The 24,914-nt window shown below is 40.5% G+C and overlaps 1 protein-coding gene across 1 annotated transcript in view; it reads right to left on the bottom strand.

Annotated features, from left to right (window-relative positions):
- The window catches only part of LOC127432336 (A disintegrin and metalloproteinase with thrombospondin motifs 6-like), a 139,197-nt gene that overhangs the window by 54,747 nt on the left and 59,536 nt on the right, over positions 1–24,914 (bottom strand). Inside the window, exons 11-13 of the mRNA XM_051683260.1 lie at positions 23,128–23,235; positions 7,929–8,074; positions 3,297–3,360 (exon numbers count right to left, since the gene is read on the bottom strand). Coding sequence (XP_051539220.1) covers positions 3,297–3,360; positions 7,929–8,074; positions 23,128–23,235 — 318 coding nt within the window. The remainder of the gene's footprint in view (positions 1–3,296; positions 3,361–7,928; positions 8,075–23,127; positions 23,236–24,914) is intronic.

The following is a 24,914-nucleotide window of genomic DNA, read 5'->3' as shown; positions in this document are numbered from 1 at the left end:
AAATTACATGTATCAAATATGATACAATAGGCTTTTGAGGTATATCTGTCAATCACCATTACATTCCATTCATGCTCACAATAAAAAAAAATTAAATCACAGACTATAAGTTCCTGAGACCCAGTGAAAAACGTTTTGCAATTTCTCTTTTATAAATATCAATATACTATAGTGTTTGGTGCATAAAATACATATGATTATCAAAAAAAAAAATACAAAGAATATTAATATTGTATATGATATACTGAACTGGACTGTGATACATTTCAGTCCATATTTATAGACCAAGGAGAGGAAGTTGCCATGGCCAATCTCTCAAACATTTGGTATCTCTGAAAAGCCCAGGGAGTCCTCTAATAATACCCCAAGATTTATCACTGTAGCATGTATGGGCTAAGAAAAACTTTTATAACAAATGTCCAATACAAAAATTTATTTTTGGGCATCAGGAGGATAATGACATTTAAAGCCTAATGTATCAAATAATATACATTAAATGTTTTATTTATTTATTTATTTTTACTATTTCTTTTTATATTTTGTCTAATGGTACTAAAAACAGTTTAATGTAAAAATAAAAAATAAAAAATAGAATTTTCGGACAATTATTTAATGTCAGGCTTTACAGGGTTAATGTTTTTCTTATTTTTATTATTCTTCATAGATGGGAGTCTATGGAAACCTATTGAACCGAATGGTAAAAAGTTGAGAACTTTGGCACATTGATAGTGGAGAGTCTCAACATTCCTGGTGGCAAATTTGGGGTCTCTATCTCAAACAGTCTAGCACCACCAATAGGTCCTCACTTACGATCCTGATTTTCCGCCATTTTCAATTTCTAACTTGTCTGGAGCGATCATTGGATCATGTCCAAATTTGGTTCAAATAATTTTGAGACAGTTCTGGTCAAAATTGAGTTACACATTTTTGAAATATCAAACATAATACATCAACAAATTTAGCGAAGGCAGTATAATTGAAACGTTTCAAAGTATTAAATCAAAACTTTATTCATTATTTCATTACCACCATGTCCTGATGCTACCTGAGCAGTTTGGTGACAGCGCCACATACTGGTAAAAAAAACAAAACAACAGAAATATTTATTTTTTTGTGTATTACTTTTGAATAATTTGGACTAAAATTAAATTAAATTTTTCTTTTCAATTCCTCTATGGTCGGCCATACTGCCATTTTTCTGAAAATTATGCATTTTACTAATGCTTTGGCATATCGCCACAAAACTTGATATGTGTCGTTAGTATCATGCCCAGAAGGTTTAAAGATATTTATCAAAATTGTAAAAAATAAATAAATAAATATGCATATAACTTTTGATTAATTTGGTCTAAGAATAACAACAGAAAAAATAATAGCACACAAGTTTGTAAAATGAGCGTGAGTAAATAATGATAGAATTTGAATTTTTTGGACTAACTATTCCATAAATTCCACAATTTTGTTGTCTCCCTAAATCCAATTAAACTTAAATTTTTAACTCTCTTTCCATTAAGGCATTAATGTTAACCCTAGTCAGCATGTAAATTGTTGGATCACAGAAAGCCACTAGTGGAGTCAGCATTGAGCGAAGGGGTGCGGATTAGCTCATTGTTCTGAAAAGTACAACAAATGATCGCAGACCTTTGCTTGGTACTAAACAATGGCCGCAGCAGGAACCAGGGCCACAGGGGGGCCATATCCTCAATGATTTAATAAATTCAAAGCCATAGCCATAATAAATTCAGACGTTGGAATGCCCCACATAAACGCACCAGAGAGCAGTCTTCACCCCTTGGTTGTCCCCTTGAAAAGCTTCGTTTGGATTACAATAGGCCATAGAACTAATTACATTACATGTGTGCTGGGTCATTGTTTTATAAGCTCCGATCCAACTATGTGCTGCTGACTAAAGCTCCTTGAATCTGATTGGATGTCTTCAATAGTCCATATACACAACACATTTGTGTTGGACGACGCACCTTTTGAAGGATGAAATAGTGCTTGGGGATGCTGTTTGTTTTCCAAAATACACATTCGTTGCTTGTGCTGAAGTGTTATTTAAGATCTGTGGTGGAATGGGCTTAACACCCCTAACTAGCTCGAGAAAAAAGGCCACCTCGAAAAGAGGGTGAGGGCAAATGTAAATCTTTAACTTTTCAAAAATGTTTGTTCAACAAAGGACAGCATTTTTGCGATTTTATTGGATTGCATGTCTAAGACTGAGTGCTTCTAAGTGTTACAAAAGTTGTTAAAGTCAACAGGAAATCAAAATTGACCTTATTTACTTGCTTTATACACATACCAAGTGGTCATACACAATTCATTGGTACACGTTCTTTGTAAATTGCTCCGCTTCTGAACGACAAACCTTTACAGCTGACATCACCAAGCCCTCTTATTTTTTAAACTCCTTCCCTCCAACTACCTGTCTCCTTTCTGGTATATAATATCCAATTTTAACAAACCAATCAATTAAATTAGTTACACTGTGGAAGTAAAAAGGATTGCTGCTGTTTCATGTTGATTCTATAATTAGGTTTATTGATGTTTGTTCTAGAGGTCGACCGATAATGGATTTTACTTCAATTTCAAATCAGCAACTATCCTTATATATTTTTGCCGATAACCGATAGTTCTTTTACCGATAGTAAAAGAAATCTGTTATATTTACTCACCCTCTTGTCATTTTAAACCCATATTATTCTTATGTGGAACACAACATTAGATATTTTAATGAATATCTCGGTTCGTCTTTTCAAAACAATGACAGTAGTGACTCACTTTAAAGCTTGAAAAGGGATAAACAAGGATGAAAGTAGTCCCTGCGACTCATGCGTCATTATTCAAGTCTGATGCCATACGATAGCTTTTGGTGACAAACACCCCAAAAATTAAGTAATTTTTCAGTGAAAATCTTGATGTCTGTTGTTCATGAGCGCTATGAGAACTTAAACCATTTAGCACTAAAACAATGCAAGTTCTCATGCATATCACTATGAATAGGCTTTTCTTCTTCTAAACTTCAAGTTGTTTCACAACAAAACTTATCATATGACTTCAGAATACTCGGAATGTGATGCACGATCTACATGGACTACTTTTGTAAAATATTTCTGTCCTTTTTAATCTTTAAAGTGAGTCATTATCAACAGCTATTGTATTGAAAAGACAGACCGCAATATTAATTAAAACATCTCCGTTTGTGTTATGCATAAGAAAGACAGTCTTACGAGTTTTGAATGACATGAGGGTAATAAGCTATGACAAACAAAGAGAGAAAAAGACTTGTAACTCACATCAGTGTTGCACGATCTGTAGCGTTTCCTCTCTCCGAGACAGTACTTCCCTCCGCCTGTCGGCCTGAAAGAGTTTGAATAAGAAAGATTCATGGGGTACCATAACTTTATGCTGAGAGCAAAAATCCATCCACACACCATTACAGTCAACAGCACACAGCATCTGTACTGCATTTGCTTTAGCAGAAGAGGGCAAACGGTCCAGTACGCTCAATATCAACATGCCCCTCACTCACGGCACTCACACGCAACCACACACTTCCAGGCTGTCTGCAGAAGTTTATTGCCTGAAAGATCAGCTCGGGTCATGAGATCACACAAATAATGCCATCATTCAGGTCTGGCTTAATGTTGCTTTTCTGTGCTGATCTGAAACCAGTTGTAAGGTGATCTGTGAAATTTTGAGATGTTAAAGACCCCATAAAATAGCATGAAGATCAGTTTTTTTTTCTGTGTTGACATATTTCATATCCACAATATTCTTGAGTCCCATGACGCTTTGCAGGCGATGTGGGCGGAACTTCCGGTTAAGCATAAACAATCGTTATGTACTAAAGCAGCATTAAAAATGATAGAAACTTGAGAACAAATGATCACAGAATTATAGAGAGGCAATATTGTTCTTGCTCACCTATCTGTTAATGATTATGGATTTCAGGATGATGGCCAAATATCGCAAATAGAAGCATTTTAGTTATTTTGTTGAGTCTTTATCTATCGATGGAAGAACCTGAGCAGACTAACCTGAAAAGCTATGTAGCCTATTAGCGACTTCACAGCTGTAAAGTTGGACATGTTTTGAGAACTGTAGATAATTATGTTTATTTTAAAGCATATATTGAGTCTAGTCAGAACCTAAAGAGTTTGTTGTACCGAGCTTATGTACATACTGCAGAAACAGGGGAGGTCCAGATAGCAGGATGCTCGTGTATTACAGGACTCAGGTGATGATACTGTCGTGCTGCAGTTTTTCGGATAAAACACAATTATTTTGTGGGAGATGACTGTGTTTGTAAACTCAGTCTAGCTTTATAATTGTTAGTTTACATACATAATCTCCATATCTAAATGCTATAACCTACATGAAATGTTTTAGTGTTGACTGAACAACTGAACCTGTTGATAGATTGAATTTATTGTTCTTGTGTAGGAAATAATGATGTATTAGCAGCCACACAAGAAACTGTACTATAAAGAACTGCATGCAATACAAATAAACATATTTATTTGGACATAGATTATAAACATTGTACACAAAAGTTCAATGTTCTCTGTAAAGCAACTATAAACCAGTATGTATTATTAAAGGCAATGTACAAATGCATTTAATTGATACTGAATTAATGACCACACTGTTTTCCAAATCACCTTTTCCCTTTAAGGGAAGACATGCACATTCTGCATGGAGTGCATCTCCTCCTCATGGACTGCACCAGATTTGCCAGTTTTTGCTGCGGGATGTTACCCCACTTTTCCACCAAGGCACTTGCAAGTTCCCGGACATTTCTGGGGGGAATGGCCCTAGCCCTCACCCTCCGATCCAACAGGTCCCAGATGTGCGCAATGGGATTGAGATCCGACCTCTTCGCTGGCCATGGCAGAACACTGACATTCCTGTCTTGCAGGAAATTATGCACAGAACGAACAGTATGGCTGGTGGCATTGTCATGCTGGAGGGTCATGTCAGGATGAGCCTGCAGGAAGGGAGGAGGATGCCTTCCCTGTAACGCACAGCATTGAGTTTGCCTGCAATGACAACAAGCTCAGTCCGATGATGCTGACACACACCGCCTCAGACCATGATGGACCCTCCAAATCTATCCCACTCCAGAGTACAGGCCTCGGTGTAACGCTTATTCCTTCCACGATAAACGCGAGTCCGACCATCACAAAACTGCGACTCATCAGTGAAGAGCACTTTTTGCCAGTCCTGTCTGGTCCAGCAAAGGTGTGTTTGTGCCCATAGGCAACGTTGTTGCCAGTGATGTCTGGTAAGGACCTGCCTTACAACAGGCTGACAAGCCCACAATTCAGCCTCTCTCAGCCTATTGCGGACAGTCTGAGCACTGATGGAGGGATTGTGCGTTCCTGGTGTAACTCGGTCAGTTGTTGTTGCCATTCTGTACCTGTCCCGCAGGTGTGATATTCGGATGTACCGATCCTGTGCAGGTGTTGTTACATGTCGTCTGCCACTGCGAGGATGATCAGCTGTCCTTCCTGTCTCCCTGTTGCGCTGTCTTAGGTGTCTCACAGTACAGACATTGCAATTTATTGCCCTGGCCACATCTGCAGTCCTCATGCCTCCATGCAGCATGCCTAAGGCACATTCATGCAGATGAGCAAGGACCCTGGGCATCTTTCTTTTGGTGTTTTTCAGAGTCAGTAGAAAGGTCTCTTTAGTGTCCTAATTTTTATAACTGTGACCTTAATTGCCTACCGTCTGTAAGCTGTTAGTGTCTTAATGACCGTTCCACAGGTGCATGTTCATTCATTGTTTATGGTTCATTGAACAAGCATGGAAAACATTGTTTAAACCCTTTACAATAAAGATCTGTAAAGTTATTTGGATTTTTACAAAATTATCTTTAGAATACAGTGACCTGAAAAAGGGACGTTTCTTCTTTTGCTGAGTTTATATTAAATATAAATTTACATTTAATTAAATGCTGTCACCCTACTTGTTTAACCCTTACGGAAACTGATGTGTATTGTTCACACATTGCATCAAAATAGAATTTCTCAGGTAATGTTACAACTTCTCATTCAGGGAAATTGCCAGTGCCGATTTACCAGTAGGCCCATCTGCTCAGGTTGTTATGGCCAGCAGGGCAGCATGCACTTTTTCTTCTGACCTTATAAACTCTTGATGTATGTTTCCAGGACTTTCTCGTCTCTCGGTGAATGCTTTGCTGCTCTTGTTGTTTGGCCGTTTCTCCACAGGTTACTTTGACCTGAGGGCAAGTAATAAGGTTTTGCTAAAGCTTAGGTGATTCTGGCGCTCTTTCTCAGCATCCCCCATGCTGTCTGGCAGGGAAAGCGACTGGTTGGGTGGCGTTCTCAGGGGCCGCTCTTAATAAATGCTTTCCAGGGCAGCTTGGCTTAAAGCTATGGTTTCCCTTTCTTTCAGGTAGTCCTGTTTTAAGGGCTGATCGTCTTACATAGGTGTTACATATTACACCGGTCACACTCCCGCCAGTCTGTGTGGAGAGTGCAAGGGCAGAATTTTCTGAAACCACTGCGAATGAAACCCAAACTACATCCACGCATGTTTTGAACTACCTAGTAGAGACATTACGCGAAAAAGAAAAAAACATCAGTCGGAACAAAAAAATTAAAAATACAATTTTTGGGGGCTGATAAATATTTGAATGAAAAGTTCATGCAAAAATAGACATTATGCCATTATTTACTCATCCTCATGTTGTTCCAAACCCATATAATTTTATTTTTCCGGAGATTTTTTAGGTAGTTTTTTGACATTGTTAAGCTCCAAAAAGGACTAAACATAACTAAATAAAAGTATCAAATAAGTAGTCCATATCAATTGTGTGCTTTTGAATTTAAGTCATTATTCACTGATAATGTTAACTCATAAATGTTGGTCTGTTTCTCACAGAAAGCTATCGTATTACTTCAGAAAACTTTGAATATAGTGCACAAGCCATATGGACTTTTTTAATGGTGTTGTTTTTTTCTTTTTGGAGCTTGACACATGTGGTCACTGTGCACTCTCACAGCAAGAACAATCAAAAGATTCTTCAAAAAAATTCAACTTTTGTGTTCCACGGAAAAATAACAGCATATGTGTTTGGAATGACATGAGGGTTAGAAAATAATGACAAATAATGTTTCTGAGTGACCGAATTTTTAAAACCACATGTAGGAAACCCATCTTTAAGAATGCTAATCAAGTAAAATTTCTTTAAAATCATTTTAAAATCCGGGGCCTGGGTAGCTCAGCGAGTATTGACCTTGACTTCCACCCCTGGAGTCACGAGTTGGAATCCAGGGTGTGCTGATTGACAGCTAGGTCTCCTAAGCAACCAAATTGGCCCAGTTGCTAGGGAGGGTAGAGTCACATAGGGTAACCTCTTCGTGGTCACGATTAGTGGTTCTTGCTCTCAATGGGACGTGTGGTAAATTGAGCGTCTCGTGGAGAGTAGCATGAGTAGTATGAATCTCCGCGGTGTCATGCATGACGAGCCACGTGATAAGGTGCGCGGATTGACGGGCTCAGAAGCGGAAGCAACTGAGACTTGTCCTCCACCACCCGGACTGAGGTGAGTAACCACGCCACCACGAGGACCTACTAAGTAGTGGGAATTGGGCATTCCTAATTGGGAGAAAAGGGGATAAAAAAAATAATAGTAATAATTTTAAAATCAGTTTACATTTTTGGTGGGCTATGGTTTATTAATGCAGTGCAATAATTAAGTAGATGCATTTTTCAATGTCAAACTTTATGGTATTTCCCAACCAATGTCCTGTACTCTTTCTAGCCTTGAGTTGTGCACATCTATACACCACATGGCTTGAGAAAGGTGAGACAGAAACGAGATTAATGTGAGCAGCGTTGAGTGGGATTCAACAGGGACCCGTTCAACTTTGTTCTGGCTTACTTTGCCTACTTACGATGGGCTGTCACAATGTCGCATGGATGAGGAGACGCCACCGCCGCAGGTCCGACTGCACTCGCCCCAGGAGGTCCAAGGTCCCCAGCTTCCATCAACGCTCTGTGGCCATGTCCCAAATGCAACACACTCACCCTGATAGCACCACTAATACACAGACATGAAGAAATTAATACTGAAAATCAAGAAAAAGCACTGTCCTGTTAATTGCTATGTATTATTGGGTGTATCTCACAAAGGAATAAATCATTACATTTTTACCCAACATGAAAAGAAAATGGAGCCTATTTTTTTATATATTATTTATTTATTGCATCATAGTAGGCTACTGAAAATAGTGTTGGAGAAACAGTACAAACAAACAGAGCAGCAATGTTCTGAAAGTGCCAAAGAGCCATTGTAGGGTACCAAAAAGGTAGTAGATTGCCTTAATTGTCCTACCTACCTACCTACCTACCTACACAGTATACACACATAATGTTTATTTCATGTTTATTTATACTAAATATTCAGATGTACAGTTATATAATCAGATTTAAATACATATTTTCATATTTACAACTGTTCAGATTTACAACCATATATTCCGATTTCTGACTACATATTCAGATTTATCATTATATATTCAGATTTGAAACTATATATTCAGATTTACAATTATTCAAATGAACAACTATATATTCTGATTTACAACTATACTGTATATAATAAGATTTATAACTGTATATTCCGAATGACAACTATTCAGATTTACAACAATATATTCTGATTTATGACTATATATTCAGATTTTAAATAATATATATTTAGATTTAAAACTATGTATTCAGATTTACAACTATTCGGATTAACGACTATATATTCCAGTTTATTGCTATATACATATTCAGAATTATAACTATAAATTCAGATTTATGATTATTTATACAGATTTACAATTATGTTTTATGATTCATGACTATCTATTCAGATTTATGACTATATTTTGATTTATGACTCTATTCAGATTTACAACTATATATATTCAGGACTTCTAAATATACATTCAGATTTATAACAAAATTGTATATAATTATTTCCTATTTGGCCCTCCATAATATATATGTGGTATAAAATATGACACAAAGACATGTTCTTGACAGTTTTCATGAGATTAATCCTGTTGGTCCATTGCTTCTGACATCACTAATCCACGACTGTACAGGAAAGAACATTCCTCGTTTTATTAATACAACAATGATTGCTGCACACTTTGTAATTGGCATGCTCTCCAAAGTCCATTCTTTTCATTTGACTTTTAAAGTCAACCTTTAATTTGCAAGACATCCCCTGGCTAAATCTTGTTTTGTGTAAACACTGCATTCACCTACTGTCCCTAATCTAAATCCACAGACTCAAGGCTTTGTAATGGTCCAAGACCATGTGGAATCTTCCTTTTCACCGCACAACCTTATAATCCAACCTAGGGGACATGAGGACAGGAATTGGAGACACTGGAAACTGTTTGTCGTTACTGAACAACTGTGTCAGTAGGTTAAATACTGTCGCTTTCTCAAACTCTCTCTCTTTCTCTTTCTTGCCCACAGACAAGAACTTGGCGAGGAAAAAGGCTGTTCTCAGTTAGTAGTGTCTGAAATCAGGCTAATGTGCTAAGACACTCTTAAAAACAAGATTGCCAAAGAAAGACAAGGAAGTCTGATAGCTGATATAGTGCGTTTAACCTCTATCATCCATTTAATTATCTGTTTGTGTCCCTAATGGGAAGAAAAATAAAGATGCCTTTTCTTTAGATGGATGAAATACAGTTCTGTTCTCTTTCCATGTTGAATGATAAAAGCTGTTTTCACATTGTTCTTCCCCTTAATAGTTGACAGCAGTGTTGGGGAACCTACTTTGAAACTGTAATGAACTACAAGCTAATCATAATTGAATGTAGTTAAAGACCCCATGAAATGGCTTGATGAGTGCAGTTTTTTTTTTTTTTTTCTGTATTGACGTGTTTCCTATTGAAACAGGAAGTTAAGGCAGGACATATCTAAGGGCTTAAAAAAATTGGTTTACAGCACAGCAATGAATATTTGCTACTTGTTAATGCTAGTCAGAGGTGGGTGGTATTAGGGGAAGTGACATATTGGACAAAAATGAGTGAGTGAATGATGAAATATCTATATTTATTGTCCATTTTCCTGGATAAGAAAGACTGTAAAATGTATGTGTATCAGTTAATAGTGACTCTTTCGAAAAACGAGTTAGCTATTAACATTGAAGCTACTTCACAAGTCAGTAGCTTTTTAAATATATAGCTATCCAATTATATAATTTAATTTGAACCACATTTTTCTGAGCAATTTAACCCTTTCATAGGTAGCGTCACACATGTGACGGTTAATAACTGGGCCCGACCAGAGTTGGGGAGTAACGAAATACATGTAATGGGATTACATACAGTATTTAAAATACAAAATATAAGTAACTGTATTCCACTACAGTTACAATTTAAATCATTGGTATTTAGAAGAGTTACATTCAAAAAGTATTTTGATTACTGAAGAGATTACTTTGCATTTTATTGTCTTTTGTTTCATTTAATATTTAGTCCTTTCAGATGGAAAAATGTATACATATAAATGATGCGATCCAAAGAGCATTTGAATGGCTGTGAAACACTTTCTTATTGTCAGGAACACCCAGACTTTGAACCCAATGGCAGGAGTTTATTACAACACAAAAACAAACAGAAACAAACAGGTGAATTGTAAACAAGCAAGATGGTTCTGACATGTAGTGATGAGCCGTGAAGGACTAGGATAATTCAGGAGTGGGATATTCTTTAGGTGGTGATCGTACTACTGGGTGCTTACATTGGAAAGGCAGATAACGGGATCGCTGGAGTGGAGAGGCATCGTAAGGAGATCGGGATCGCAGGAGTGGAGCAGAATTACTCGGAATCTTGTGAAGAAGTTCCTTGGAGGGCCAGGTAAGTGAGTCTGAATTCCTTGTCGAGACCAAACAATGATTGACAGTAGAATGGGGTTTAAGTAGAGGAGCTGATTGATGCGGTGATGAGAGACAGGTGCAGGTGATTAGTAATTGGGAGAGAGTGAAGGTTGAGTGAATGTGGCAGAAGGATCAGATGGGTCCGTGACATTACACCCCCCCTCCATGGACCACTCCAGAGGGACGAGTTTCCCAATGCCGTGGCTGACCCTGTCCCCGCGGAGCTGGTCGGTTAGGGTGAGAATCGTGGAAGTCGGAGAGTAGGGTCGGGTACAGGATGTCGTCTCAAGGAATCCAAGATCTTTTCTCGAGGCCATAACCCTCCCAATTCACGAGGTACTCGAGACAACCCCTGTGGTGTCGGGAGTCCAGCATGTTTCGGACTGTGTAGGCTGGTCTGTCTTCTAGTATAACTGCTGGGGGGGGTCGTCAGAAGGATTAGGTTCTGAGGGATGAGGAGAGAGAGACGGGTGGTAAGGTTTTAGAAGGGAGACGTGGAACGTTGGGTGGATACGATATTGGGGGGGAGTTGGAGTAGGTAAGTGACAGGATTAATTTGTCTGGTGATGGTAGAGGGACCAATGTAATGGGGACTTAGCTTTTTGCAAGGGTGGCGTAACCTGATGTGAGTTGGGAAACTCCGAGCATCGGCATGGAACTTCTGGCAATGCAACGCTCGCTGCAGGTGGTGGTGAGCTAAGTCCCAGACCCTCTCGCTTTCTCTTAACCAGTGGTCGACAGATGGGACATCAGATGGCTCTCCAGACCAGGGAAAGAGAGGAGATTGGTAGCCGAGTACTCACTGGAAAGGTGTGAGGTTGGTAGAGGGCTGACGTAGGGAGTTCTGCGCGTACTCTGCCCAGGACAGGAAATGACTCCATTGGTTCTGGCGGTGATGGCAGAAGGTTCTGATCTCTTGGATCTTCCTTTCCATCTGCCTGTTGCTCTGTGGATGGTACCCAGATGTAAGGCTGACGGTCACACCCAAGAGAGAAAAGAAAGCCCTCCAGACTCTGGAGATAAACTGGGGACCTCGGTCAGAGATTATGTCTTCTGGAATGCCATAATTTCAGAACATGTGGTTAAAGAGCACCTCTGCAATCTCTAGGGCAGTGGGAAGTCCCTTGAGAGGGATTAATTTGCAGGCTTTGGAAAAGCGATCCACGGTAACCAAAACACAGGTGTATCCCTCAGAGGAAGGCAAATCAGAGATAAAATCGACCCCTAGATGTGACCAGGGTCGGCGCGGGACGGGAAGCGGAAGGAGTTTACCGGTAGGAAGTTGTCGTGGAGTTCGAGATCTTGCACACTCTGGACATCCCCGGACGAACCTTCAGATATCTTTATCCATGCGTGACCACCAGAACTGGTCCTGGACAAGCGAGAGGGTCCTATTGGTCCCAGGGTGGCCAGTGCCTAAGGAGGAGTGTACGGAGTCAATGAGTGATAAGCGTTGGGAGGAAGGGACATAAGTTTTGTTGGCGGGGCACCCTGATGGAGCTGGTTCAGTGGCGGTGGCTTCGTGAATGCTATCATCCAGGGACCATCGGATGGGGCATACTACGACGTGAGGAGGGAGAATGGTGTTAGGTTCCTCGGGACTCTCCTCAAGAGTGTAGAGGCGGGAAAGGGCATCCGCTTTGAAATTCTTATTACCTGGACGATAGGAGATGTGAAATTGAATCACGTGAAGAAGAGGGCCCATCGTGCCTGGCGGGGGTTGAGGCGACAAACCTCTCTGAGGTACTCAAGATTCTTGTGGTCAGTTAGCACTAAAAAGGGATGTTGAGCCCCCTCTAACCAATGCCGTCACTCCTCCAGGGCCAATTTGATAACCAGAAGCTCTCGGTTCCAATGTCATAATTTTGCTCCACCGGTGAGAGCTTTCTGGAGAAAAAGGCACATGGGTGAAGTAGAGATGGTTTCCCCTGCTGCTGAGAAAGGACAGCTCCTACATCGTTCGTGGAGGCGTCAACTTCCACTACAAATGGTTTATTAGGATCTGGGTGTACAAGGAGTGGGGCTGAGGTGAAAGCGTCCTTAATGTGTTGGAAGGCGTGTGAAGCCTCGGGGTTCCATGATAGTGTTTTGGGCTTAGATCTGAGGAGGGAGGTTAAAGGAGTAGAGAGGGTACTATAGTTCTGAATGAAACGACGGCAGAAGTTGGCGAAACCGAGGAAGCGTTGGAGCTCCTTGATGGTAGTAGGAGTGGGCCAGAATTGCACTGCCTTCACTTTCCCCTCGTCCATCTGAATGCCCTCTGGGCTGATGATGTAACCCAGGAACTGGAGGGAGGTTTGATGAAAGGAAAACTTTTCTGCCTTAAGGTACAGATGGAATCCTCTCAGCTTTTCAAACACAAGCGCGACGTGTAGACGATGATCGGTCTCATTCTGGGAGTATACTAGAATGTCGTTGATGTAAACGAGGATGAATCGATGGAGATACTCTCGGAACACCTCATTCATGAAGTCCTGGAATATGGAGGGTGTGTTGACCAAGCCATACGGCATCACCAAGTACTCATAGTGGCCAGTCGGAGTCACGAAGGCTGTCTTCCATTCATCCCCTTCCGAATGAGGTTGTATTCGCTGCGAAGGTCCAGCTTAGTGAAGATTGTGGCTCCTCTCAACAGTTCCAAAGCAGCAGGGACGAGGGGAAGTGGGTACCGGAAATTGACCGTGATCTTGTTGAGGGAGCGATAGTCGATACAGGGTCTTAGTCCTCCGTCCTTCTTTGCTACGAAGAAGAAACTCGAAGCAGCAGGGGAAGTAGAAGGGCAGACGTAACCCTGATTGAGGGCCTCCTCAATGTATTCCTCCATGGCCTTTTGCTCAGGAATAGATAGAGGGTAGATTTTGCCACGAGGCACTGGCTCACCAGGAATTAGGTCTATTGCGCAGTCCCATGGTCAATGAGGAGGTAGTTGTGAGGCGCGTAGAGGGCAGAAGACGTCCTGAAAGTGAGAATAGCAGGATGGGATTTCCACCGATGGAGGTTGTGTTAAGACTGAGAGGAAGGGTTTTCATGGCAGAGACTTTGGGTCTAGGACAGGGAAGATGTGGAAAACAGGAAGGAAATCACTGGGTCCCCACTTCAGGACGTCACCGGCAGACGAGGAGATGACTGGAGAATGTTGAATAAGCCACGGACATCCCAGAACGATGTCAGCGGTGGAACTCTCCAGAACCAGTAGGGTGATGTCTTCAGTATGCAAAATTCCTACTTGGAGTTTGATAGGACCCATACAGTAATGAATAATCCCTTTTCCTAAAGGCTTGCCGACTATGGAGTGTATTTGGAGCTTGGGGTCACATGAGCGTCTTTGGAGTTGGAGCCAGTGGCAGAGCGCGTCCGAGATGAAGTTGCCGGCTGAGGCAGAGTCGAGGAGTGCGGGTACTGATAAAGAGAAGCCAAGAGCAGTTATTGTTACACTGGTAAACAAAGGAGAGGCACATATTTTAGTAGCGATTACGTGACTTACCAGTGAACGGGGAGGACGAATGGGACACACAGATATTACGTGTCCCTTACCACCAGAGTACAGGCACAGACCCTGCTTCAGCTGATGTTGGCGCTCTGGGGAAAGCCGAAAAGCATCCAGCTGCATGGGTTCACCATCAGGTTCTGGAGAGTGGTAAGGGGACTTCCGTGGAGGAAACGACGGGGACTGTTCAGCGGGCAACTCATCAAGGCAAGTCTTCATACGATTGGCTACCCGGATGGAGAGTTGGATGAAGCGCTCCAACCCCATGGTGTCATCATAGGATGTGAGATGCAGCCGCAACTTTGGTTCAAGCCCCAGGCGATAGGTGGTGAGGAAAGCGGCCTCATTCCAACCAATGGATGCGGCCAGAGTGCGGAATTGAGAGCATAGTCGGTGATGGAACTGTTACCCTGACAGAGATTATGGAGTTGTTCAGCTGCAGATGTGTCACCCACAGGATGTCCAAACACTTCCTTAAAATGATGAATAAAGCTATCCAGTGACTGCGTTACGGGGCTGTTTTGATCCCATAGTGAATGGGTCCATTGTAGCGTTCGTCCGGCCAACAAGGTGATGATATAAGTCACTTTCGCGTGCTCCGTAGGAAAACAATGTGACTGCATCTCTAGGGCGAGCAAGCACTGCAGTAAGAAGCCGCAGCAGTCCTCCGCCGATCCAGAGTAGGGCGCTGGATTCACCGCGGAATAGACAGGAGAAGAAATTGCGGAAGTGCTGGGCGTGGACAGAGATTCGGAAGGATTGGCTGGAGGGATGAGTGCTCGTCAGAGCACGTCAATCAGCTCCTGGACCGGGTCTGAATCAGCTAAGTTCATGGCTTTTATCGGTCTGGTCTTCTGTCAGGAATACCCAGACTCGGAGATGGTGTTGAACCCAACGGCAGGAGTTTATTACAACACAAAAACAAACAGAAACAAACAGGTGAATTACACATCAGAACCATCTTGCTAGTTTACAGTGATGAGCTGTGAAGGACTGGGATAATTCAGGAGTGGGATATTCTTTAGGTGGTGATCGTACTACTGGGTGCTTACATTGGAAAGGCAGATATCGGGATCACTGGAGTGGAGAGGAATCGTCAGGAGATCGGGATCGCAGGAGTGGAGCGGAATTACTCGGAATCTTGTGAAGAAGTTCCTTGGAGGGCCAGGTAAGTGAGTCTGAATTCTTTGTCGAGACCAGACAATGATTGACAGTAGAATGGGGTTTAAGTAGAGGAGCTGATTGACGCGGTGATGAGAGACAGGTGCAGGTGATTAGTAATCAGGAGAGAGCGAAGGTTGAGTGAATGTGGCAGACGGGTCAGATGGGTCCGTGACACTTATGATGTGTTACATTCATACGAACAGACAGAGAAGTAAGTCTGAAGTAAGTTTGGAGCAGAAGAAATAGAAATAAACCTTGTGTAAATTGTCAGCTTTACGCTAAGCTAAAATGCTATTTCTAGCCATTTTACATGCACATGTTACCAGGCACGATCATATTTTTTTATCAAGAAAATTCACGTTATTTCATTTTTCTAGTAAGACCTTTGATATTAGGGCAAAAATCATATTCTTGATAATAATTGTTGTATTGTTTTCCTGTAAAAATATCTAAAAATCCTTAAAACAAGATAAATTTGATTTATCTTGTTTTAGAAACAACACCGCATAAGATATTTAGGTTTTTCAGAGAATGTATTTTTAATGTGTGTTTTGTCTTACTGTACTGGCAAAACAAGTGAAAAAATCTACCAGTGCTAAAGAAGTAATCCAAAGTATATAGAATATGTTATTGATATTGAGTAATCTAATGGAATATGTTACAAATTACATTTTACAGCATGTGTTCTGTAATCTGTAGTGGAATACATTTCAAAAGTAACCCTCCCAACCCTGGGCCCAGCACAGTAGCATCACACATATATGTTTCTGCAACAGCCAGTCATGTCACAAGCTGCCAGATTCAAAACGGCTTTCACGCCATGCTGCTGACATGGAGAGAGACAGACTCGCTATGCAGTTCACAGAAACAGCTGCTCAAACATCCCTTTCAACCCAATAAGTCCTAACTGTTTTTATATTCTTTGCATTCTTATGAACATAATGTTGTATGCGTGTAAATAACTCACTCTGTGGGGCATTCAGGGGAATTTAGATCCTACTCATGAAAGGGTTAAGCTTGAAGTACCACCTGTTTTCTGCAGGGGGCAGTAAGCGAAACTCCAGCTGTACAGAGTGCAAGATTTGCTTGACACTAGCAACAGCACAAGATGAGGACACTTCTTGCATTTAAACACAGCTGGACGGAGCGCAATTCCGAATGCAGTGGTCTCGTGATGATTTTTTCTAAGTTTCAAACTGTTGAACTCGACACAGTGACCTAAAAAAGTTGTGTTTATAACGCAATGCCATAAAAGCGTTATAAAAGCGTTTGTCTGGCGCATGTGTACATTAAAGCATCCTTAGAAAAGCCCTTATAATAAATCTATCTCTGATAGATTGAAGAATTAAATTGCAAAATGGATTGGTGGTGACTGTAAGCCACCTTTTGTCTTATAAATGCTTTACTTGTCTGCTACAATAATGTAATGTATTTTAATTATCTGAATTATTATTTTTATAATATATATTATAATTATAATTATTTTAATATAACTATTTATAATTTGATCATATTAAATTATTTTATAATTTTATAAAAAAAAAAAAAATTTATTTTCTCCCAGTTTGGAATGCCCAATTCCCACTACTTAGTAGGTCCTCATGGTGGAGCGGTTACTCACCTCAATCCGGGGGACGGAGGACAAGTCTCAGTTGCCTCTGCTTCTGAAACCGTCAGTCTGCACATCTTATCACGTGGCTCGCTGTGCATGACACTGCGGAGTGTCCCAGCATGTGGAGGCTCATGCTATTCTCCGCGATCCACACACAACTTACCACACGCCCCACTGAGAGCGAGAACCCCTAATCGTGACCACGAGGAGGTTACCCGATGTAACTCTACCCTCCCTAGCAACCGGGCCAACTTGGTTGCTTAGGAGACCTGGCTGGAGTCACTCAGCACACCCTGGATTCGAACTCGCGACTCCAGGGGTGGTAGTCAGCGTCAATACTCGCTGAGCTACCCAGGCCCCCATATACTGAATTATTGTTATTTGAGGGCCTTGTATTTATACATGCGATTGATTGTGATTAATTCAATTAATTTATTGCCATACCATAGGGCTGTCACGATTATGAGATTTGGCTGACAATTAATTGTCAAACAAATAATTGCGATTATGACGATTAATTGTCTCTTTAATGGCTTTCACAAGTAATTGTCATATAAACTGTAATATTTCTTAAGGTGCATGTGTGCTTCATACACCTTAAGAAGTCATTTTTACATATTTAACTTGAAAAATATAAATCAAATAATAAAATAGGGATATGTGATTTCCTTTTAAGGCTTTAAAAACTTATGAATGACATGAAAAATCATATTTTAAATATCAAAATATTTCTAAATACTTAAAATATTTCTCTCTTTTTGGTCAACCTTAGTCTGGTCAATTTTATATTTACACTGTTGTTTTTGAACTCATATATTTTACTTTATATAATTTTTATAAAAAATAAAAAATATTTTTTATATATATTTTATTATATTTATATAATAATTTATTATATTATACAAAGGTAAAATATTTCTGTCCTAATTTATTTACTTTCACACATTATTTTAATGCTCTGATTAAACCCACGAGCCCTTATTTGTCATGAAGCAAAACCTTTGAGAATTCGTTTCATCATTTCATCACTCCACAGAAATAGAGTAAGCGTACTCTGTGTCACTCAGTGTCATTAACACAGCATGTATGAACCAGGAAAATTTGCCATTAAATGATAGTTTAAAGTGAAACTTTTGCGCTTTGTGTTCACTATCACAGTTAATACTTGTTAATTTATATTTTTGTGGGAGTTTAGCGTGAGCCTCTGCTGACAGCGCACATCAGAATCAGCTTTATTGCCAAGTATGCTTACACATACAAGGAATTTGTCTTGGTGACAGGAGCTTCCAGTGTACAACAATACAAAAACAATACAAAAACAGCAGCAAGACAGATAATAATAACAAATAAAAAATAGTTATACACATACATACATACACACACACAGACACACACATACATACATACACACATACACATACGTAGTGCAATCTAATACAAATCTGTTATCTGTTATGTACAATGCAAATACAAATCTATTATGTACAGTGCAAATGTTTTTTTTTTGTTTTGTTTTTTTCAGAGGAATGAAATGGCAGAAGAGGTTGGATGTGTTGGATAAATATTAAAAAAGACTAAACTGTGTATTGCACATAGTTATTGCTCAATGGGGCAATTTAACTGTTCATGAGATGGATAGCATGAGGGAAAAAACTGTTCCTGTGCCTGACGGTACTGGTGCTCAGAGCTCTGAAGCGTCGGCCAGAAGACAACAGTTCAAAAAGGTAGTGGGCAGGGTGAGTGGTGTCCAGAGTGATTTTTCCAGCATTTTTCCTCACTCTGGAAGTGTATAGTTCTTGATGGGGGGGCAGAGGGCAACCAATAATCCTCTCAGCAGTCCGAATTGTCCTTTGTAGTCTTCTGATGTCTGATTTCGTAGCTGAACCAAACCAGACAGTTATTGAAGTGCAGAGGACAGACTCAATGACCGCTGAGTAGAACTGTATCAGCAGCGCCTGTAGCAGGTTGAACTTCCTCAGCTGGTGAAGGAAGTACAACCTCTGCTGGGCCTTTTTCACAATGGAGTCAATATGTGTCTCCCACTTCAGGTCCTGTGAAATGGTAGTGCCCAGCAACCTGAATGACTCCACTGCTGCCACAGTGCTGTTTAGAATGGTGAGGGGGGTCAGTGTTGGGGTGTTCTTCCTAAAGACCACAATCATCTCCACCATTTTGAACGTGTTCAGCTCAAGGTTGTTTTGACTGCACCAGACAGCCAGCTGTTCAACCTCCCTTCTGTATGCAGACTCATCATCATCTCGGATGAGGCCGATGACAGTGGTGTCATCTGCAAACTTCATGAGCTTGACAGAGGGGTCCTTGGCAATGCAGTCATTGGTGTAGAAGGAGAAGAGTAGTGGGGAGAGCACACATCCCTGGGGGGCACCAGTGCTGATTGTAAAGGTGCTGGAAGTGAATTTCCCCTGTCTCACAAGCTGCTGCCTGTCTGTCAGAAAGCTGGTAATCCACTGACAGATAGACATGGGAACAGAGAGTTGGTGTAATTTATTCTGGAGTATAGCTGGGATGATGGTGTTGAAAGCCGAACTGAAGTCCACAAAAAGGATCCTTGCATATGTCCCTGGTCTGTCCAGATGTTGCAGGATATGATGCAATCCCATGTTGACTGCATCATCACAGACCTGTATGCTCGATAAGCAAATTGAAGGGGATAGTTCAGAGCACTTTAGAAGCACTTCACTTGCTCTTCCAAACAGGAGCTGGATGACATCCGTGGTGCGACTCAGTGACGCTCAGACTAGGAGTTCAACTGAATGCATTTATACATTCAGTTCAATGCACCGTTCATGGCATTATACAGTATATTCACTTAAAATTCCCTTTTTTGGGAATTAAAATGTGATTGGAATTAATATGCCCAATAATCGTGGTTATCTCAAATAACCACGATCAGACAGTTATTTAATGATCACGACAGGCCACCATACTATGTAATTAATTGTATAAATTTTTTTAACAATTGACAGACCTAATTAGTATTATATTGGGGGCTGAAAAAATTATAAATTTTTTATGAAACTATTGTAAAATTAACTAGAACTGTTATTAAAAAAAGTTAATGGGGTTGTGACGAGGAGGAGGGCGGGGCCGTGTGAGTCCATACGGCCTGCCCCCAATCTGGCTAATCAGCCGAGGAGAGGGATAAGGCCGAGCCGGATGCGGCAGTTCGAGAGAGAGAGAGCCACACGCACCTGCCGTGTGTGTATTTGTGTTGGTGTCTTTTTGTTTAAGTTCTTATTATAATATTACTTTGACTGTTCAGCCGGTTACCGCCTCCTCCTTGCCCATTTTAAACCCTGTTACATTGGTGCCAAAGCCCGGGAAGTAGGAGGGATGCGCTGTCGTGGAGTCCTCGCCACTGCTGTAAACACTGTTATAGGGGTCAATTTGCATTTCATGCTATCTTATGAATGGCATGAAACAAAAAAATGTAAAACAAGCTTAGGTGGGGGGCCTGGGTAGCTCAGCGAGTAAAGACGCTGACTACTACCCCTGGAGTCGCGAGTTTGAATCCAGGGCATGCTGAGTGACTCCAGCCAAGTCTCCTAAGCAACCAAATTGGTCGGGTTGCTAGGGAGGTTAGAGTCACATGGGGTAACATCCTTGTGATCACTATAACGTGGTTTGCTCTTGGTGGGGTGCGTAGTGAGTTGTGCGGATGTCGCGTGGTGAGTTGTGCGGATGTCGCGGAGAACAGCATGAAGCCTCCACACGCGCTATGTTTCCGCGGTAACACGCTCAACAAGCCACGTGATAAGATGCGTCGATTGACGGTCTCAGAAGCGGAGGCAACTGAGATTCATCCTCCGCCACCCAGATTGAGGCGAGTCACTATGCCACCACAAGGACTTAGAGCGCATTGAGAATTGGGCATTCCAAATTTGGGAGAAAAAAAAAAAGACAAGCTTAGGTGACACACAGTAGCGGTTTTAACCACCACGCAATTGACATCGGGGGGCCCCCGCCCCAGTAGGAAAGCTCCACAAAAACCGCTTGAGGGGTGGCATGTCACATGCAGTTCTGGTGTCACGCGCGAATACGCTGTTGTCAGCTTGTCATCTTTCATGTTAGAGGTCCAGTTTTTCAAGTAAGACTTTCAGTTCGGGTTTGTAATTTATGAAAAAAATATACAAGCCTTCCGAACTTGTTTCGCCCACGCGCTCTCACTCACAGATACATGCGAATGGATGAGTTAGGGGCCATTCATACCGAACGTGTTTTTTGCCCCCGTCTGCTCTGTGTTTCCATTGTTTTCCTATGTAAATGCGCTGGACGAACATCCATGCCTGCTGCACTGCGTCTTGCTGTTTATTCAGTGTCTCACAGGACCGGCACATTTTTAGACACAGTGTCAAAACTTAAAAAGAATTTCAGGGCTCAAAAACGCTGTTTCACTCAAAAACGCTCTGTTACATTTGTTGCGCTGCATCTAGATTTTTTTTTGAGCAGTGTCACAAAGATTTAACGTTCTGAACAAGTTTAGGTTGCAAAGAGGTGACTGTTACAATGCTTAACATTATTCCAGATTGTTCCAAGTAGAGTTTCAGCGCTTTCAGCACTGTTTTTTTTTTCCTTCTGCTCTTGTTACTGTTACAATACTGTAACAAATGTTGCCAACGATGCTAACATAAAAAAACAGCCTTTTGCAACATGTTGAACAATACACTGCAGCATCAGAATCTAAGCTCCTGGTGAAAGTAAATTAAATAAGACAGAAATATATTACTATTGTATACAACAAATCCTCAAAGTAATAATAATAATACTGTATAAAATTACAATGACAAACTGGACAACAATAAATTATTGTTGGCTTACAATAATAATAAATAAAAACTGAATTTCAAAATGTTAGCTAGTGTAGCATGTTTTACACACCCTGTTCATAAAAAAAAGAGTGTTTTGTAAAAATATATGTAGGTAAATATTGTTTTTGTTTTTTTCACTGTATTGTGGAAAACTGGAAAACATGCATTAATTAACTTTAACTAGGTTTTTATGTTTCAGAAAACATTTTGAATGTACTTGGCTACAACAGCTGATAGGATGAATTTAAAATTATGATTTAAAATAAATTTTATGTTATTTTTTAAGCAAAAATTTTCAAAATGGGGCCCTGGGTTGATCGGTTGCTTGGGGCCTCAGAAATCATAAACCTGCCCCTGGTGACACATCAAAAATGAACACTTTCTAGTACTTCCTAAAGTATTCTACAATCATTCTTTATGATGTAACAAATTAATTATCAGTGCTTTTAGTGGAAAACACATGCAGTAGCATGTGTGGTCACCCCTTTACTCCCTCTCTCCATCTCATTCTCGCTCTCTCTCATGCTGGCAGGGCCTCCAGTCCACTACATGCTGGGTGAGAAATGGCTGACATTCATATTTCTTTGATGCTGACCCAGGCAGGGGCAGACAAAAGTACGCCACCCGCTAAAAAGAAAACAGTGGTTCAACCTGGGGCTCGCTGGTTGTCCAAGACAACGCACATGAGCTTGGCAGTAAATAGATCCGATGAGCAAATGGTAACAAAGGCCGACAGCTCATGGTCCTCTCACATTCTTCCTCTTGAGCCATCGTACAAGTGAGGACAATAGCTGCCGTAATCTTTGTTAAAACTGTCTGTGTAACCTGGGAAAGCAGAAATGTGAACTGATGACCCAAATGCTGCATGCATGAGTGAACACTGGGAATAGGCTTTCTTATTCCCAAATGAGCACAGATGGGCCAAGCGCCACATCCTGAGCCATTCTCTTACCCAAACTGTCAAAGTCATTTTCCACTGTCTGGGATGCCTACCTGGCATTTCATAACCTTCCTAACACCCATTGCTATGCTGGTCCACCAGCTAGATTTGCACCAAATCAGCACTAACCAGCTTGGAAATGGGAAATTCAAGAGATGTCGAGCTACTTACTCCTTTTTCAATGCTACTGGTTTGACACAAGGTTCCTTCTGCAGCTGGGATACTGTTGGTGACACAGCGATTACTTTTGCTAAGGCACCAGAGCTCTCTACACACTTCCTAGGAAAGAAGGCAAAAGCAAGTTGATCAGAATACACCAATTCCAAAAAGTTAGCTGAGAAATGGACATGATTTGAAGGGATAGTTCACTGAAAAATTTAAATTCTGTCATAATTTTCTCACCCTCGTGTTGATTCAAAAACCATATGACTTTCTGTCATCTGTGGAACACAAAAGGAGATGTTTGGCAGAATGTTAGTATTCATTGCATCTTTTTTTTTTTTCATACAATGAAAGTGAATGGTGACTGAGGCTGTCAGTCCTTAACATTCTGTCAAACATCTCCTTTTGTATTTCATAGGTGAACGGTTCCTTGACGTGAGCTAGCATCAGAAACTTTAACACTTTACAATAAGATTTTTTCTTTTTTGTTAACATTGGTTAACTACATAAGTTAACATGAACCAACATGTTTTTTTCAGCATTTATTAATCTTGGTTAATGTTAATTTCAACATATCCTAATACAAGTTCTACATGTTAACATTAGTTAGTAAAAAACAAATTTCAATACCCCATTGGCAAATTATTATTATTATATTTTTTCTTGTTTTAAGCATAAGTCTAACTTAATTTAGAGAGATTTGTGCATAAAACAAGATGGGGTTGCCAATGAGGTAAGAAAAATAAACTTACTTGAAGATATCCTCTGAAAACTTATTAACACAATTTAGCTTCTTAAGTCAATTGTTTTTGTTTTAAAGAAATTTAGTTATTTTTTACTGGAAAATTAGACATAAACACAGATTAAAAAAATACATACTGTATATATATATATATATATTAGGGGTGTAAAAAATATTGTATCATATTGTATCGTACGACACAACGCTCACTATGCAATACCATATGTATCGTACAACATTATAGTGTAATTAAAACCAATCATTGCAACATTGAGAGCTGCGGAACAGTCTCCTCCCGTGAGAGGTGGCGATGAGTGCTCACTTAGAGTACATAGACAGAAGATTGATGGCAAATGGAAAGTACATTGTTCTGTAGCGGTACAGCTTGTCGAATTTGCCAAAAAACAGTGTCATGTCCTGGTGCTACAATACATGAAGCATGTCATTTTATTTACGCCGATATCACCGCGCAAATCGGTGGATTTGTGAGGCAGAAACAGCAGAAGTAAGTTTAACAGCCGCCTCTTCCTGCCAACACTGAACGTGACATGCACAGCAAGACGTTCATAAGTTATGAGTCATAACTATCAAAAAACAACTTATTCAAAAAACGTAAGAGACCCGCAATTACATGAGAATATAATTATCTGCTTTTGACTTCAAAATGTAAACAGCTTTGAGGGCAACACTTGCGCACATGTAATAACCTGGTAATAATGGTGGTAAAGTTTACATGCAAAGTGAAATGGGGAAGAGGGCAAAAATGGGGCTTGTTCACATGGGGCTTTCAAACAGCAAGGCATGATTTTCTATAAAGCTGTCTTTGAAACTATGTATATTGTGAAAAGTAATTTACAAATATAAATGACTAGTGTAGACAAACTTATTTTCTCAGGAAAACGTCCTGGTTACTTGCGTAACCTCCATTCCCTGATGGAGGGAACGAGACATTGTGTCGATGTAGTGACACTATGGGTCACTCTTGGGAGCCCGAGACACCTCTGGTCTTTGATAAAAGGCCAATGAAAATTGGCGAGTGGTATTTGCATACCAC

The sequence above is a fragment of the Myxocyprinus asiaticus genome, chromosome 42, assembly GCF_019703515.2.
Source record: "Myxocyprinus asiaticus isolate MX2 ecotype Aquarium Trade chromosome 42, UBuf_Myxa_2, whole genome shotgun sequence".
Taxonomy (NCBI): domain Eukaryota; kingdom Metazoa; phylum Chordata; class Actinopteri; order Cypriniformes; family Catostomidae; genus Myxocyprinus; species Myxocyprinus asiaticus.
The sequence above is the reverse complement of the archived record's forward strand: the minus strand, read 5'-3'. Positions and strand labels throughout refer to the sequence as shown.